At 41.8% G+C, this 17,114-nt stretch overlaps 1 protein-coding gene across 3 annotated transcripts in view; it reads left to right on the top strand.

Moving 5' to 3' along the window:
• The first annotated feature begins 4,733 nt into the window (after positions 1–4,733).
• The window catches only part of LOC125451034 (transmembrane channel-like protein 2-A), an 89,273-nt gene continuing 76,892 nt past the window's right edge, over positions 4,734–17,114 (top strand). For all 3 annotated transcript variants that reach the window (XM_048527705.1, XM_048527704.1, XM_048527703.1), the window contains exons 1-3: positions 4,734–4,950; positions 10,139–10,201; positions 12,359–12,830. In XM_048527705.1, coding sequence (XP_048383662.1) covers positions 4,899–4,950; positions 10,139–10,201; positions 12,359–12,830 — 587 coding nt within the window. In that variant the 5' untranslated portion in view covers positions 4,734–4,898. The remainder of the gene's footprint in view (positions 4,951–10,138; positions 10,202–12,358; positions 12,831–17,114) is intronic.

Genomic DNA, 17,114 nt, shown 5'->3' with positions numbered 1-17,114 from the left:
TTCTTTAATCTTTCTTCCTACTTTGCAATCTATTTTTATATGTATGAACCTGAGTGCGTTTGACGGACAAAGTTGGAACATTTTTATTAAATTTAACTGAGTTAAGTACACTTAATACTCTTGTCTTTCTGAAAATCTCAAGGAAACCTGTCTGTGTTTCCTTCATTTACAGCATGGAAACAGGCACCTATTGAATTGGCAAGCACATCTTTTTCAAAACAAAAAGCCAGTGCAGTCATATGAGGAGTGCCAAAGAGGAGAGTTATTCTACCCCACCTCACCTGACTGAAGGCACGTCATTCTGCCATCTCTCCAGCTCAGTGTTGTTTTTAACAGAAAAAACTATTGTCTATTTTCTTTGCTCTTACTTGTTTATCTTCACGTTTCACCGACTCCAACCACCACTCCTTGATACACGTGCTCCACTATATCTACAGTCTTTGCCTTCTCTTCTATCCCCAGAATGGGCAGGATATTTCTAATTCTGTGGAACGTGATTTAAAGTAGAACCTGGGTGAAATTCAGATAATTTGGCATTGGGTCAATGATCAGTCACCTTCACGGTCCTGGGACAACTGATTGGGGACCTGCCAGGATCTTCCACCGGTATGCAGCCGGACCCCTGCCTGAGGTCCCTGGCCTGAATCTGGGTTTCCATAAGACCTTCTGATCTCAACCGCAGCCCTCACTGGAGCAGCATACATCAGTGGGTCAAAGTGGCACCCAGCAGCTGTCTTGTGAAGGAACTTCCCTTCCACTTTGTTGGTCTGACAGCCAGGGGCAGTGTTTATTGGTAACAATGTTCAGCCTCTTCGGTGGGTGCCTCAAGGAGGGGGGCCTCTGATTGGATCGGCAGCTTCAGGAATGTGCCTGCCATCCTTAATTCTGCTTTAGGCAGAAGATTAGTAGGGGCCCTCTCCTGGAAGATTGCACCGACAGGCACTTTGCCAGAAGCAGGCTTGGTATGTGGAAATGGTTCTGGCTCTTGATTATTTTGAAAGGGATAAAATTCCACCTCACTAGTGTCACATTCCTGGCCTCTTTCACCAAACATTTCTATATCAATCTTGTTTAGTGCCATTGTCATCTGCTCTGCACTTCTTACTGAGCCATTACACAGGCTTGTTCCTCAGCCCATGCTGACTGCAGTCTTTTGAATAATTCAACAAAATGCCTTGTGCCACTGTATCAACACATCCATTCCTTTTGATAACCCCATTCTTGTATGTCAAAAATGTCTGTTGCAGTGCATTGGAAACTGTTCCTGTCTGATCCTGTTCATAAATCCCATTCCAGAGCATAGGCCAGTATGATTCTATTGGTTAAGAAAATAGGCTTTGCTGCTCACAACTTGACCATTCTTCAAGACTTGTTGAAGTTACATTTTCTTTCTGAATTTCTGCTCTAGCAAGCCACAACAATATAATAGTCATAGAAACATGTAGAAAACATAAAAGGGTAGCACAGTGGTTAGCATGCTGCCTCACACTGCCAAGGGTCTGGGTTGGGGTTAGAGTTAAGCTTAGTGTTAGGGCCAGGGACCTGGGTTCGATACTAGCCTCGAGTGACTGTCTATGTAGGGTTCTTTCCATGTCTGCCTGGGTTTCTGCTGGGTGCTCCAGTTTCCTCCCATAGTTCAAAGATGTGCAGGTTAGGTGGATTGGCAATACTAAATTTCCTTATAGTGTCTAGGGGCATGGTGTTTCAGTGTTAGCACAGCTACCTCACAGTGCCACAGTCCTGGGTTCGATTCCACCCTCGGGTGACTGCCTGTGGGGAGTTTGCACATTCTCCCTGTGTCTGTGTGGGTTTCCTTTGGCTGCTCTGATTTCCTCCCACAGTCCAAAGATGTGCAGGTTAGGTGGATTGGATATGCTAAATTGCGTTTATATGATCTAGATGTAAAATCTTGATGGATTAGCATGGTGAATACAAGTTTATAGGGATAGAATACAGGTCTGGATGGGTTCAGGGGGTTAGTGCTGATTCAATGGGCTGAATGGTGTTTTTCCACACTGTAGGGATTCAGTGAAAGTAAGTGCAAGATTAGACCATTTGCAGCCTGCTTTGCCATTCAATATGATCATGGATGATCATACAACTCAGTAGCCTGGTCCTTCTACACCATTTGATTCCTTTAGCTCTTAGAACTATATATAACGCCTGTTGAAACCATTCAATGTTCTTGCCTCAACTGCTTTCTGCATCCAAGAATCCCAAAGGTTCGCCACTTTCTGGGTGAAGAAATGTCTCTTCATGTCAGCCATAAATGGCCCACTCCATATCCTTAGACTGTGACCCCTGCTCTGAATGCTGAATGACCACTAAAACTAAAATTTCTTAAGACAGGCAGAAATCAGTAGGTACGTTCCAATGGGGAATTGAAACACTATACGGACAGTGAAGAAATACAAGTATTGCAAGGTTTCCACAAGTGATGTTTGGAAGGTAGCATTCACAACGTAAGATTTCTCCTACCGTGGCAAGTTTGTAGAGTGTAATAAGCTAGTAGAACAGTGGTGTCCATGTAAACGACATAGGACACCATAGTTCACAGGATATCTGCATTATGGTGAGGACAATTGACAGAGAACTGACAGTGAAGGACTTGATATATATTAACAGCTGATAAAAAGTGTTGGATGAAGATTTCAGAGACAGAGATTCAAGTCAATGAAGGATACCTGCTCATCTGAGTAATTCCGCTGGAGACCTTTTAGCAGTGAATATTGATAATAGAGCCAGACTTATTCTTTAGGTTCATTCCTCACACCTACCACCCATTTCACCCTCGAGTTTGAGCTTCTGTTCCTTTCCAACATCAGCTAGAATTATAGTAACAGAGAAAATGAGAGGAAATGGTTTGTGTGGTATAGCTGACGAGACATAGAGACAGGTGAGAGGCATCAATTTCCAGAGAGATAACAAGGTGTAGAGCTGGATGAACACAGCAGGCCAGGCAGCATCAAAAGAGCAGGAAAGCTGATGTTTTGGGTCGGGATCCTCCTTCAGAAATGGCGGAGGGGCAATGGGGCTCTAAAATAAATAGAGAGGGGGGAGGCGGTGATAGACGGTAGATAATGGAGCAGATAGGTGGAGAGAAGACCGAAAGTTCAAGGAGGCGGAGATGAAGCTAGTAAAGGTGAGTCTAGGTAGGGAGCTGGGATAGGGGTTGGACAGTGAGGAGTGAGGTGTGGGTAAGTGGGAGGGAAGATGGACAGGTCAAGGAGGTGGGAATGAGAGGAGGGGCTGGTCTAGGGATGAGGTCGGGAAGGGGAGATTTTTAAGCCTGTGAAGTCCACATTGAGACCATTGGGTTGTAGGGTTACCAGGCAGATTATGAGGTGCTGTTCCTCTACTTTTCGGGTGGCATCGTTGGGACACTGGAGGAGGCCCAGAATGGACATGTCGTCCGAGGAGTGGGGGGGTGCAGTTGAAGTGGTTCACGACTGGGAGGTGTTGTCGTTTGTCATGAACCAAGTGCTCCACAAAGTGGTCTTCAAGCTTCCGCTTGGTTTCGCCGATGTAGAGGAGGCCACATCGGGAACAGCGGACACAATAGACCACATTAGTGGATGCGCAAATGAATATCTGTTTAATGTGGAAGGTTTTCTTGGGGCCTGGGATAGGGCTGAGGGGGCAGGTGTAGGGGCAGGTGTAGCACCGCCTGTGGGTGCAGGGAAAGGAGCTGTGGGTAGTGGGACTAGTGGGGTGTGTGAAGTGGACGAGCCTCCCCCTCTCTCTATTTATCTTCCCACTCTATTTATTTCAGAGCCCCTTCCTTTCCCCCATTTCTGAAGAAGGGTCCAGACCCAAAATGTCAGCTTTCCTGCTCCTCTGAGGCTGCCTGGCCTCCTGTGTTCATCCACCTCCACACCTTGTTATCTCAGACTCCAGCATTGGCAGTTCCTATTATCTTCAACACAAGGAGAGATTAGTGTAAAGGTGAGAATAAAAAGGGCGATGGATGACAAATCAAACTCAAAGATGGTAAAGAACATCTGTGAGAAGTAGAAAGTAGGAGTAAGAGCAAAAATATCTTCTAATCACAGTACAAAAAAAATCCTAATTTCTTACACAAAAGCAATGCACAACAGATGCTGCAAATCTAAAATGAAACCAGAAAATGTTGAAGGCACAGTATCATTTGCATAGAGACAGTTAGTGACCCTTCATCAGAAGTCTCCAGAGATGCTTCCAGACCTGCTACTTCTAACGTGGCATGGTTTCACTTCAACTTTCTAATATTGCCTGAGGTTGATTGATAATGTACCTGTATTCCCAATAACATGTACCCTCCCACCGACGCCCCCATCCTTGAACTAATCTGCTGTCATTTAAATTGTCCAGTTCTGAGGGATTTTAAACCTTTGGGTAGTGTCCTGCCTTCAGTTCTGAGTCAAGGTTTATCACTTAGCCCGCGGTCCAGAAGGATACATTAAAGAAAAAAGTACAATCGAAGGGTTGTTGCATTTTGCTCCCCGTGATGAGCACTGTCTCAGAAACATATCACAGCGCCACTGTCAATTCAAGTTTCAATTGAACACATAAAGGAAGCCAATATTGAAATTCTCAGCAATTGGCAACGTTATTCTTTTACAATCGTTAAACAGCGTATGTGCCTAGTACAGGAAGAAACTCCTCGGCTTGCAGTAGTGTATTCCCTCGGCATGTTGCTGGGGTCATATTCCACCAGAGTGTCACAGTGCGGCAGCGTCGCCCGGAGCCCAACACTGCCCAAGGCTGGTGTCAGATCCACTCAAAACCCCAGAGTGAATGTGCAGCGGCTACAAAACCTGTTGGGGCGATATTGCCACGAGACGCCGGGGAGGGACGTCTTGAGTTCAAACAAGGGGGAAGCATTTCTTTAATCGCCAAGCTAGTGAAACGAGGTGATCATGGTCAATACAAATAAAACCAAGAAAAATAATCGTGAAGACTTGGAAAAGAGTGAGTATTCTGTGCGCTGTTTAGACTCTTTGCTCCCACACCAAGTTGGGCAGCAATCAATGTGCTGTGTCAATTGTTTAATTCAATCTTTGGGACAGCAAGCTTTCTGAATAGGGGAATCTCTGTGATGTTACTAGTTCTCATTATTTAAAATCGAAAAGAGTTTTGGAAGGATAAGAATAGTTTAACTTGTGGTTCTAGTCAGCAAAATTTCAACCCATGGGCTTAAAGGGGCCACGGCAGCGTGGATACCATGGAACATATAAGGTTTGTTTTTAGAAGAATAGAAAGCAAAGAGTAGTGATGTTTCTTAGACTTGGTGGAGTGGGTTGTATATTGTGGTATTTTGCAGGGTACACTGCCTTAGGAGATACACATTTCAACATTTGCAAATGGCAGAAAACTGAAATGTCATGAACAATGAGAATGGCAGGAGGTTTCAGGTGGAGGAGGTGTAGTAAAATGGGTAGACTTCAGCTGATGTCATTTAACAATGTGAGGCGCTGCATTTTAATCAAAAAATGTGAAGAGCCAATAGAAACTAAATGACATTGTGTTAAAGAAGGCTGCAGAAATGAAGAAACCTGCAGCATATGTGCACAAAATGTGGAAAGTGATAGGACAAGGTGAGACGGTGGAAGATATATGTTTGGATAAGTTTGAATACTTATGTTTATAATTGAGATGCAGGTTGAAGTTTATCTCGTCCTATAGTGGCAGGCTGGGAGCTAGGAGTTGCTGTTAATGTGCTGGGGAAGCCATCAGAAGAAATGCCTGTTGCCATGGCATATTACCAATTGCGGGAGTCCCTGTGCATGATTGCTCTGTAGGCACAAAGTTAGCTCAATTAATTGACCAGTTAAGAGTCACTTTACCCCACCACTGAATGACCGCCCACAACCAATCTGTCAGAAATATCTACTTCCACACGTCATTGTTACAATGTGCGTACCCCATCCCACACATACCTCGATTGTTGGAATCTGTCTTACTGACCTGACTGGTTAAAATGAACATATCTAACACAGGAGGACAACTCAACATGGAGGCATCATCTCTTTCAATTACTTTCACGAGGGACGTGGTACCACATTCCACATAGGAACATAGAACATTACAGCACAGTACAGGCCCTTCGGCCCTCGATGTTGTGCTGACCTGTCGTACCGATCTGAAGCCCATCTAACCTACACTATTCCATGTACGTCCATATGCTTATCCAATGATGACTTAAATGTACCTAAAGTTGGCGAATCTACAACCGTTCCATTCCCTTACTACTCTCTAAGTAAAGAAACCACCTATGACATAGGAGGTGAGTAAAAGAAATTAGAGTACATGAAATTTTGGATATAGCACAAATATGAATTGAAAATTGGTTAATTGAAAGCAGAAAGTCAAACTGTATGGATCATTCTTGGGATGGCAGGTTGTTGCTAGTGGGGTACTGTCAGGTCTAGATCCACAACCATTCACAATTTGTTCAGTTGTCTTTGATATGGGAACCAATTGTAATTTTTTTCAGAGATAACAAGGTGTAGAGCTGGATGAACACAGCAGGCCAAGCAGCATCAGAGGAGCAGGAAGGCTGACATTTCGGGCCTAGAGCCTCTGAAAAAGGGTCTAGGCATGAAACATCAGCCTTCCTGCTCCTCTGATGCTACTTGGCCTGCTGTGTTCATCCAGCTCTACACCTTGTTATCTCAGATTCTCCAGCATCTGCAGTTTCAACTATCACTGTAATTTTTTTTCAGATTTGTCGGTGACCAACCCTAGTCGTTTCACAGGCTTTAAGAGGATTTAGACATGCTAAATGAATGGGCTAGAACATGGCAGATAGAATATAATGTAAATTAGTGTCAAAGTGAATTACTTTGGTACAAAGGCAGAATATTTCTTAAATAGTGAAAACTCGGTAAGGGCATGTGTCTAAATGTGTCCTTGTCTGTGAGCCATGAAAGGCTAGCATGTTCTAGCATGTTCAGCAATCAGTTCCCAAGACAAGCAATATGTTGGGCTTTGAAGTATAGATATAGTTTAGAGCCTTGGTATACCTGCACCCGGGGTATTGTGTCCAACTTTGATGCCCTTATCTAGGAAGGATGTACTTGCCATGGAAAGGGCACAATTAAGGTCACTCAGATTAATCCTTGGAAAGGCAAGATTGTTTATGAGGCGTGATTGGGGAAATTTTGTCTGTATTCTCTAGAATTTTGAAGAATGAGAGGTGCTCTCATTGAAGCTTACAATCGAGTTCATGACAAGCTGGATATCAGTAGGATATTTGAATTCAATAAAAATCTGGAATTAAAAACGTAATGATGATTATAAAGCCATTCCTTGTCATTTAAAACCCTTCTGGTTCAAAAATGCCCTTCAATGGATGAAATATGGCCTGGTTCAAATCTGACTCCAGACCCAATATTGTTGGCTCTTGACAGCCCTCTGGTGCAATTTAGCATGGACAACAAAGGCTGGCTCAGTCAGTGATGGCCTCAGTTCATGAATGAATTACAAATAAAGAAGGGATAAAGGACTTCCTTTGTGGGGATTTTCCATAGAGCAGAGAAAGTTGAAAAGAAGTTTAATAGAGACGGTCAAAAACGTGAATAGTTTTGATTGGATAAATGAGGAGCAAATGCTTCCAGTGGAAGAAGGCTTAGGAGTAAAATATAGTCTATGGTAAAATATAGTCTATGATAAAGATAAGTGAGTTCACCGTTCTAATCCAAATGTTTAAATTATGAATAGTTTCAGTGATGGATGGCACAATCTGTTAATGGTTAAAATGAATCTGTTCATGGATGAACCAATTGTTCACCAAAATTCATGTCTCCTCCATTTAAAGAAATGTAGGTGAGAGTTGGAATGGCCCCTAACCTCCTTCTGTTCACGTTTACGATGTCTAGGAAAGGTATTTGCTATATTTCAATTTTCAGCTGCATGGAAATATTTCCTTACAAAAACCATAATCTTGCAATCAAAATAACCCACTGAAATGGAGAAGCCTCACAAGCTCCCTTTCACTGGTGTGCTGGGTGAAGTATCTGTGAATGGGTTCTTTACTATTGTCTCCTGCAAGTCTACTTTCACTGGTTGCATTGGGATTCCTATAGAACCGTGCAGTATAAGATTACCATTATCAGACATTTTATAAATAGAATAAGAGGGATATTGTGGCACTGTGGCAGTTTCCGTATGTCTGGGCCAGAGTGCTTGGGGTCAAGTCCCATCTGCTCTAGAGGTGTGTCATAACATATCTGAACAGGTTGATTAATAGTATTTATCAATACAATCTGAACCATTTTCTCATGATATCAGAGATAATAGGAACTGCAGATGCTGGAGAATCCGAGATAACAAGGTGTGGAGCTGCTCCTGAGATGTTGCTTCGCCTGCTGTGTTCATCCAGCTTCACACCTTGTTATCTCTCATTTTCTCATGATGCAAGTTTTATCTAAAATAGTGCACATTAAAATTATGCTGCAGGACAATGATTACCCTGATCTGATCATAACTCTTGTATATACAGCATACTCATGAATATGTGTAAGGCACATAATTTTGGTAAGTGCCCAAATACCTCATAGACAGGGTAGAGTAATCTTATAACCAATGGCTGAAATCTAACCTCTGTAGTCTTGTGACATCAATGTGAATGATAGTGGATAACTAAACAACTAACTGAAATGAGAGCTGCAAAATGAACCCTCCATGAAACTAGCTGAAATTGATACTTTGCCAATTTCCAGTAAAAATTCTATTTTCTGACAACAGTGTTTAGCATTATTCACAACTCCTCAAATACAAAAGTATCCTATGTCCACATGCAGCAAGACCTGCACAGCTTCCAGGCTTTGGCTAATAAGTGGTGAGTAGCATTCATATCACACAAGTGAATGGCAATGGACATCTCCAGCAAGAGAGCGTCTAACCATCACCTTTGCTGCTTAATGGCACTGTTATTGGGGAATCTCCCACAATCTTCACCCTGGGGTTACCATTGACCATAAACTGAACTGGAGCAGCCTGACCTGGCTACAGAAGCAAGTCAGAGGCTAGGAACTTTACAGCATGTAACTCATTTCCTGTCTCTCTAATCCATGTCTGCTATCTACAAGGTGCGAAACAAGCATGTGATGGTATACTGTCCACATCATTGACAACATTCAGGCCAAAGCGGACTACTTATTTGGCACTCTTCGCCAAAGATACACATTGTCTGCAGTGTGTACTCTCTAAAGGACAATTGAATAATGCTGCTTCAAAAACATATTCCAGATGGAGTTCTATTGCCCAAAAGGACAAGGGCAGGAGATGCATGGGAATGTCATTGTGGCACTGCAGGACGCCCAGGATGGACATGTTGGCTAAGGAATGGGAGGGGGAGTTGAAATGGTTCATGACTGGGACATGCATTTGCTTGTTGCGAATCGAGTGTAGGTGTTCCACAAAGCAGTCCCCAAGCCTCCGCTTGGTTTCCCCGATGTAGAGGAGGCCACATCTGGAACAGCAGATACAGTATACCACGTTAGCAGATGTGCAGGTGAACATCTGCTTGATGTGGATTGCCTTCTTGGGGCCTGGGATGGGGGTGAGGGGGGAGGTGTGGGGATAGGTGTAGCACTTTCCTGCGGTTTCAGGGAAAAGTGTCGGGAGTGGTGGGGCTGGAGGGGAGTGTGGAGTGGACAACGGAGTCACAGAGAGACTGGTCCCTCCAGAAGGCAGATAAGGGTGGGGAAGGAAAAATGTCTGTGGTGGTGGGGTCAAATTGCAGATGGCAGAAGTGTCGGAGGATGATTTGTTGGATCTGGAGGTCGGTGAGGTGGTACGTGAGGACGAAGGGGTTCTGTTTTGGATGTTATTGCGGAGAGTGAGTGTGAGGGATGAGTTAGGGGAAATGTGGGAGACATGGCTGAGGGCGTTTCGACCACTGAGTGAGGGAAGTTGTGGTCCTTGAAAAACGAGGACATCTTCTGCAGTTGCACTGGTGCCACAAAGAAATGCAATTTCAGGATGTGTAGTTTTAAAAGTTCAGTTATGTCTTCCTTTGCTCTTTATATGATTGCAACATAGTGAAAATTTATTAAGAATGAAGCAAAGCCCTAGTTACTTTATTGTTTGGCATAATGATCAAAGTGATAAATTGAATAATCATCACGGAGTAATGTCAAACTTTCTCTCGCAGTTGGAATTCAGATAGATGCTGATGAAACGACTGACACAGCAGAAGAAGAAGATGATGATAATGGTAAGATAAACAGTATTCATTTAAAAATTGTCAGAGGCTCATCAATAATAGCCCTATAAATGCTAACACTGTAAATTATTATATTTAACATGCACATTCTAAGTCAATTTCAAGCATTGAGACAGTGAATTCTGCTGGTCTAATGTCATAAGATATCAGCCTTGGCTCAGTGTTTGTGCTTTTTACCTTCGCACTTAAAAGGTTGTGGTCTCAATCCGCAGTCATCAAACATGATTCTAGGTTGGTATGTTTCTTCTCTGATTCCAGAGTCAAAGATGACACAAAAGGACAGCAGGACATTCATCTTGGGGAGGGTGAACAGCCAGAGGTTGTGGTCCGCATTAGTATCAGTGACTGAGGTAGGATGGGGATATTGTCCTGCAATCAGAATTAAAGGAGTTGGGTAGAAAGTTAGAAAACAGGACCCCAAAGATTATTCCCGGTGCCACCTACAAGTAAGTACAGAAATGGGAGGATAAGGCACATGAATGTGTGGCTGGAAAGATGTTGCAGTCGGGAGGGTTTTAGATTCCTGGGTCACTGGGTCAGATCCTGGGACCTGTACAACTCTAACATGTTTCACCTAAACAGAGTTGGGACTGAGTTCCTTGTGGTTGTTGAGAGGACTTTAAAGTAACTCAGCAGAGGTGTGGGAACCGACAGGGACTATTGGAGAACTGTTACCATGTTGAAATAAATACTAGCAGAGATGGATGGGAAATCTGAACAGAGCAGATAAGGAGAAACTGCTCCAACTCCCACGGATTAAGAATGAGAGGGCATGGGTTTTAAGTGATTTGCAATTGTAGCAAGTTTGATGTGAGAAAATTTTTCTTCACACAATGACTGGTTTGGTTGGAATGCATTGTCTGGAGTTGCTTCTTTTCTCTCTATCTCTGGGGTCTCTCTCCACCTATCTGCTCACTCCTTTCTACCCACCTCCTGTCATCAGCATAAAGGCCACCTATCTCTGAAGAAGTCACTACACTTGACACATGAATGCTGTTTAGTCTTCATAGATGCTGCCAAACCTGCAGAGTTTCTCCAGCAATTTCTGTTTTTGCTTATTTCATATCTCCAGAATCTGCAATTACAGTCATAGAGTCATATGGCATGGATATAGGCCCTTAGGCCCAACTTGGCTGAGCTGACCAGGTTTCCTAAACTGAACTAATCCCATTTGCCTGCATTTGGCCCATATCCCTCTAAACCTTTCCTATTCATGTACCTGTCCAAATGTCTTTAGCTGTAATCGTATTCCCTTTTTAAGTCACTCCTGTAGTTTGATCTTTATCAGCCAATTATGCTCCCCTTTTATAATCGCCTCCATTTCTGAAAATGTCACCTCATGTTGAAGTCGGGTTCTGTTTGGGCAGCTTGCCAAGGAACTTTACACTTTTGGTAGGCCTTGACACCTAACTCCGGATAAGAGAGAAAAACCTGAGATACCAAGGTGTAGAGCTAGATGAACCCAGCAGGCCAAACAGCATCAGAGGAGCAGGAAAGCTGACGTTTTGGGTCTGGACCCTTCTTCAGAAAAGCCTGTTGTCATCCTCACGTCTACACGGTCATAACTTCGAGCAGATAAATATGGATTGCAAACAGAGGAGGAAATACCAGTTGTTTTTTCGCTCAGAATTCTGGGGAATTGAGTTTAATTATATCATCTAAGGTGAGGGACTTCAACACTTGGGTGCTATATTTTTAAGATGATAGGAGAAAGATTTAAAAAGGACGTAAGGGGCAACTTTTTTACACGGTGAGTGAATAGTGTGTGGAGTGAACTCCCAGAGGAAGTGTTAGATGCAGATATAATGACAACAATTGAAAGGCATTTGGATTAATACATGAATAAGAAAGATTTGGAGAAATATTGGCCAAATGCAGGCAGTGGGACGAGTTTATTTTGGGGCCATAGTCAGTGTAGTCTAATTGGACCAAAGTTCCACAGTTTCATGCTGTATGACTCTGAGACTCTGTCTATCCCGCTGCCTTGTTTGAAATTGGTTATCAAAGCACAGGGGAGGATGGGGTGGGAGTTGGTGGCGGGGGTAAATCAGACTTAAACTTTTCTTGCTGTTCTGCCATTTCAGTCATTGGAGTGGACTGAAATTGAAATGTTTCTTTCATTTCTCCGTAATTTTTCTATCAACGCAGAGGAAGAAGATATAAAGCAACCAGCGAAGATCAGAAAGAAACAAAATAATAGAAAATCATCTAAACCATCTGATGAGGATGAGGATAATTCAGATGAAGATACTAAACTGAAAGCGAGAAACAACAGGAGGAGACTTCCAGTCCAGAATGGGATAAGAAAGAACAAGAATGATAAAGATGATGAAAGTGACGAAGAAAAAAGCACAGATACAGCTAAAAATTCAAGGACAAAAGCAAGAAACAAGGACAATGGTAAAGGAGAGGAAAGTGATGATAACAGTGAATTAGAAGGAGAAAATAAGAAAACAAGAAAGAACCCAGTGCATAACAATAATAGAAATAACAGAAACAATGCTAACAAAAGGCAGAAAGATGAAGATAATAAAAAGGTGAAACAAGCAAACAGTAGAGGCAATAGAAAGGGTGAAAAAGACAATGGGAAAGACAAGAAGAAGAAAGGAAAATCCTCCAGGTATTTGGTTTCTTTTTACTATGCATGAACTTTACACATGAATTATAACAGTTATTACATTAGCATATAAAGAATCACTTGAATATAAAACAAAGAGATAAATGCTAGCTGCGTATAATGTATTTGCTAAGCCATAGGGCTATGTGTGGTTTTCTTGTCTGTACTTCAGAGGGTCAGTGTAGACTCAATGGACTGAATGGCCTGCTTCCACACTGTAGAGATTCTATGATTCGGACTGACTTCTATACATCCACATGCCCCTTTGGGGTCTGAAACTGTTTTTACTTAGCACAATACTGAAAGAAAGGAATAAAAGTTTAAGGCATATTAAATAAAACCAGAGAACATTTCAAATACAATTAAGGCCTGTCTGAAAGTTTTGGGTGTAATTTTACATTAATACTTTGTTATCTGATTCAGGACCACAAGCCTATTTTCTCTTTACAAATGCATCTGAAGCACTGCAAGTTTTCATTATTTTCTATTTTTATGACAGATGTCCAGCATATGGTGCATATGTTCAATCAGTGAATCTAAACTTTCATGTTTGTAGCATGCATTGTTTGGGTGAATTGGGCAATATTCCAAAGCATTTTTGAATCAAGTTATCCCCCCAGAGTGGAACTATTTGATGTGGTATGAGTCGAAAAATCTTACTTAAATAGCTTAAGAATGAAGTACTCAGTACTTCAAAGGAATGGAAAAATGTTTGCAAGCATATGTGGGAATCAGAAGAGAATTCCAGACAGTAATTACAGAATGAGTGGATTAGTACGTAGGATTGGTGATGTACAGTGCAGAGTAGATGTGGAATTATCATGCTGTGTTGGTAATGGAGATGTGGTTAAAGAAAGAGCAGGAATGGGTTTTAAATATTCTTGAAAGTAAGGTGTTCAGGAAAGATAGCAAAAGGAGGAGAAAAATACTGTTTTGGTGACAGCATGGGTTAGGTGAGCCATTGCTCGACGTGGCTCTTGGAAATAAATTGAGCTAATTAGATCACTAGTCAGTGGGGCACCATTTCAGAAACAGTGATCCCTGTGTCATAAGGTTTAAAATGATGATGAAAAAGTAAAATAAGCAATTCAGATTAAGAATAATTAGCAGGGGGAAACCTGACACTCATAGGGCAAGAATGGAGCTGGGTTGGATGATTGAAGATGGTGGGTATAACTTTAACAATATTCTACCTTTAATGATGGGATGATTCAAGCACAGCCAGGGCATATTCCACCAAAAAGTAGGGCAAACAAATCCAGAGCTCTCTGAATAAAAGCGGAGATAGAAATTAGCATAAAGAAGAATATATGTGTTGTATTATTACATTAATCTCAGAAAAGCAGTGCATCTTTAAGCCAGACAGCATCACAACATGTGATTTCTAGTATAAAGCTCTTTGCCTCACCTTCAGTGTTGCACGAAGCCATTAAGTCAGACAGCCATGTGCAATGTTACAGTGATGTAATGCAGCTGTAACATTAGTAGGCATAGAACCCAGACTTTGTTTAAGTCTGAGAACTTATAACAGTGTAAATAGTTAGTTTTGTTAGTAAGCCTCAAGACAGCTTAAGATTTGTGTCAATTTCAAGATTTATATGTTTGAATTCATGTAATACCATTAAAAAATCAGTTGAAACTATTGGCCAATTTATAGGCAGATGTTGGCACAAAGGTACAGAATATGATTCCATCGAAACTGACCCAGCTGAAAGGCTTGTAGAACAATAGAAAGGCTTATAAACATTATTGCCTCTATGCACATTAAACGCCTCCAAAATCCGGATCGATATAAACCCAAAGAATATGCTATCGACATAATGTTTGAGGGAGGAATTAAGTTTGAGGTAATTATGGCAGGTCAGCAGCATTTACAGGTTCTTCATTCTGCAACAATTATTAACACAATCACCAGGTTTAAACATCCAAATCTTGTTTGGGATGTGGAATGTCTCACCCTCTGACCCCAAACATTGCCCAGCATATCATGACATATACAAGCTATGCTCTACCAGAGAACATTAGGCTAAAGTGTGAAAGAATTCCAGTTGCCCAGAGAAGCTCAAAATGCAATACAATGTCGCATGACAGCATGTGAAGAGTCAGCCAAGGAACAAGGACATTTCTGTAATTCTTGCAGACTAATGATTCCAGTCAGGCAGTACACGTGCTAACTTGACACACCACATACATGCCATCAGTAAAGCTAACCTGTGCCCCTATTCAAGTGATAATGTGAAAAAGGAATGGACAGCATGCACTATATGCCAAAATTGGCACAGCTGCAAACCTCCATGCCTTCATGGATCTCACAAGATTTATTCAGGAAACTGATACAATGTGGCATGGTCCACATATGATAAAACTAATTGCTTACAATGGATCTGGCATCCCCTGCACTGGTATTATGTATTATAAATTATTTAAGGATAGAGTTTGGAATGAACTAGTGACGTGTGAGATTTAATAATTAACTTGTCAGTATTTCTAGAGCCATGCCTTTTTTAGAGCTAGAATAAGTGAAAGAGTTTCTGAGACAATGGGGATTTATTTGCATTAGTATAGATTTACAAGTGGGAAGGAGTAGTTTCGAACTGTTTGGAAATAGGTTTCTGTTGTGTAAGGATGTTAGTCTGAAAATCCTGGATTGGAAGAGTTTGACTGGAACCCTGAGGGGTTTAGTCAAGATTCAGAAAGTTTAAACCCAAGTGTGTGTTTATTCAATATAGATGTTACCAAAGGCTCAAGGCTGGGAATTGAAAGTAACAGTTAAGTCAAATCTATAGATGTGAAAGAGAAGTGCACTTTCTCAGATATTTGAGTAAAAATATATGATAGATGGACTGTATTTATACTATGCATTTCAAAACCTTCCAAATGATGTTATGTGTGAACAGGTTGGTTTGTATATTTTATCTTGGTTTCTTTGATATAACAGGCCTGTTTTACTATTAAAATCACATCTATAGCATTGCATTTCACTGGAAGACTACCTAAATAAGTTAAGGAAAATATAATCTATCACGCCAGAATTCATCTGCATCTGAGCTGTCCAGTAATAACATTAGATGAAACAAAGAACAAAGAACAAAGAAAATTACAGCACAGGAACAGGCCCTTCGGCCACCCAAGCCTATGCTGATCCAAATCCTCTTTCTAAGCCTGTCGCCTATTTTCCAATGATTTGTATCCCTCTGCTCCCTGCCCATTCATGTATCTGTCTAGATACATGTTAAATAGCACAATTGTGCCCACCTCTACCACCTCCGCTGGCATTCCAGGCACCCACTACCCTCTGCGTAAAGAACTTTCCATGCATATCTCCCTTAAACTTTTCCCCTCTCACTTTGAAATCGTGACACTTAGTAATTGAATCCCCCACTCTGGGAAAAAACCTTCGTGCTATCCACCCTGTCTGTACCTCTCATGACTTTGTAGACTTCAATCAAGTCCCCCCTCAACCTCTGTCTTTCTGATGTAAATAATTCGAATCTACTCAACCTCTCTTCATAGCTAGTGCCCTCCATACCAGGCAACAAACCATAATAATTTATTTAGATCTAATATGGCTGAATATTATATTGAAGAAATTCCCGTACAGGAATCATACCATGAGGTGACAGTGACAGCCCTTGATATCAAGGCTGCATTCGACAGAATGTGGCAACATGGAGCCCTAGCAAAACTGAAATCAATAGGCATCAGGGGGAAAACTCTCCGGTGGTTGGAGTCATATCTGACACGTAAGAGGATGGTCATGGTTGGTGGAAGTCAATCACCTTAACTCTAGGACATCTTTGCAGGAGTTCCTCAGGATAGTGCCCTAAGTCCAAACATCTTCAGGTGCTTCATTAATGACCTTCCTCCCAGCTTAAGGTCAGAAGTGGGGACGTTTGCCAATGATTGCACAATGTTCAGCATCATTCATGACTCCTCAGATACTGAAGCAGTCCCTGTTCAAATGCAACAAAATTCGGACAATATCCAGGCTTGGGCTGATAAGTGGCAAGTCACATTCACACCACACAGATGCCAAGCTATGACCATCACCAATTTGAGACAATCTAACCGCTGTGTCTTGACATTCAATGGTGTTACTATCACTGAATCCCCAACTATCAATATCCTGGGGTAATCATTGATCAGAAACTCAGCTGGACTCACCACATAAAGCTTTTCTCTTTAGAATGATGAAAGATGAGAGGTGACTTGATAGAGGTGTACAAAATGTTCAGACGTATAGATAGAGTAGACAGCCAGTACTTTTTCCTAGGGTGGAGGTAGCTT

The sequence above is a fragment of the Stegostoma tigrinum genome, chromosome 3, assembly GCF_030684315.1.
Source record: "Stegostoma tigrinum isolate sSteTig4 chromosome 3, sSteTig4.hap1, whole genome shotgun sequence".
In the NCBI taxonomy this organism is placed as follows: domain Eukaryota; kingdom Metazoa; phylum Chordata; class Chondrichthyes; order Orectolobiformes; family Stegostomatidae; genus Stegostoma; species Stegostoma tigrinum.
Note: the sequence above shows the minus strand (reverse complement) of the source record. Positions and strands in the feature narration are given on the sequence as shown.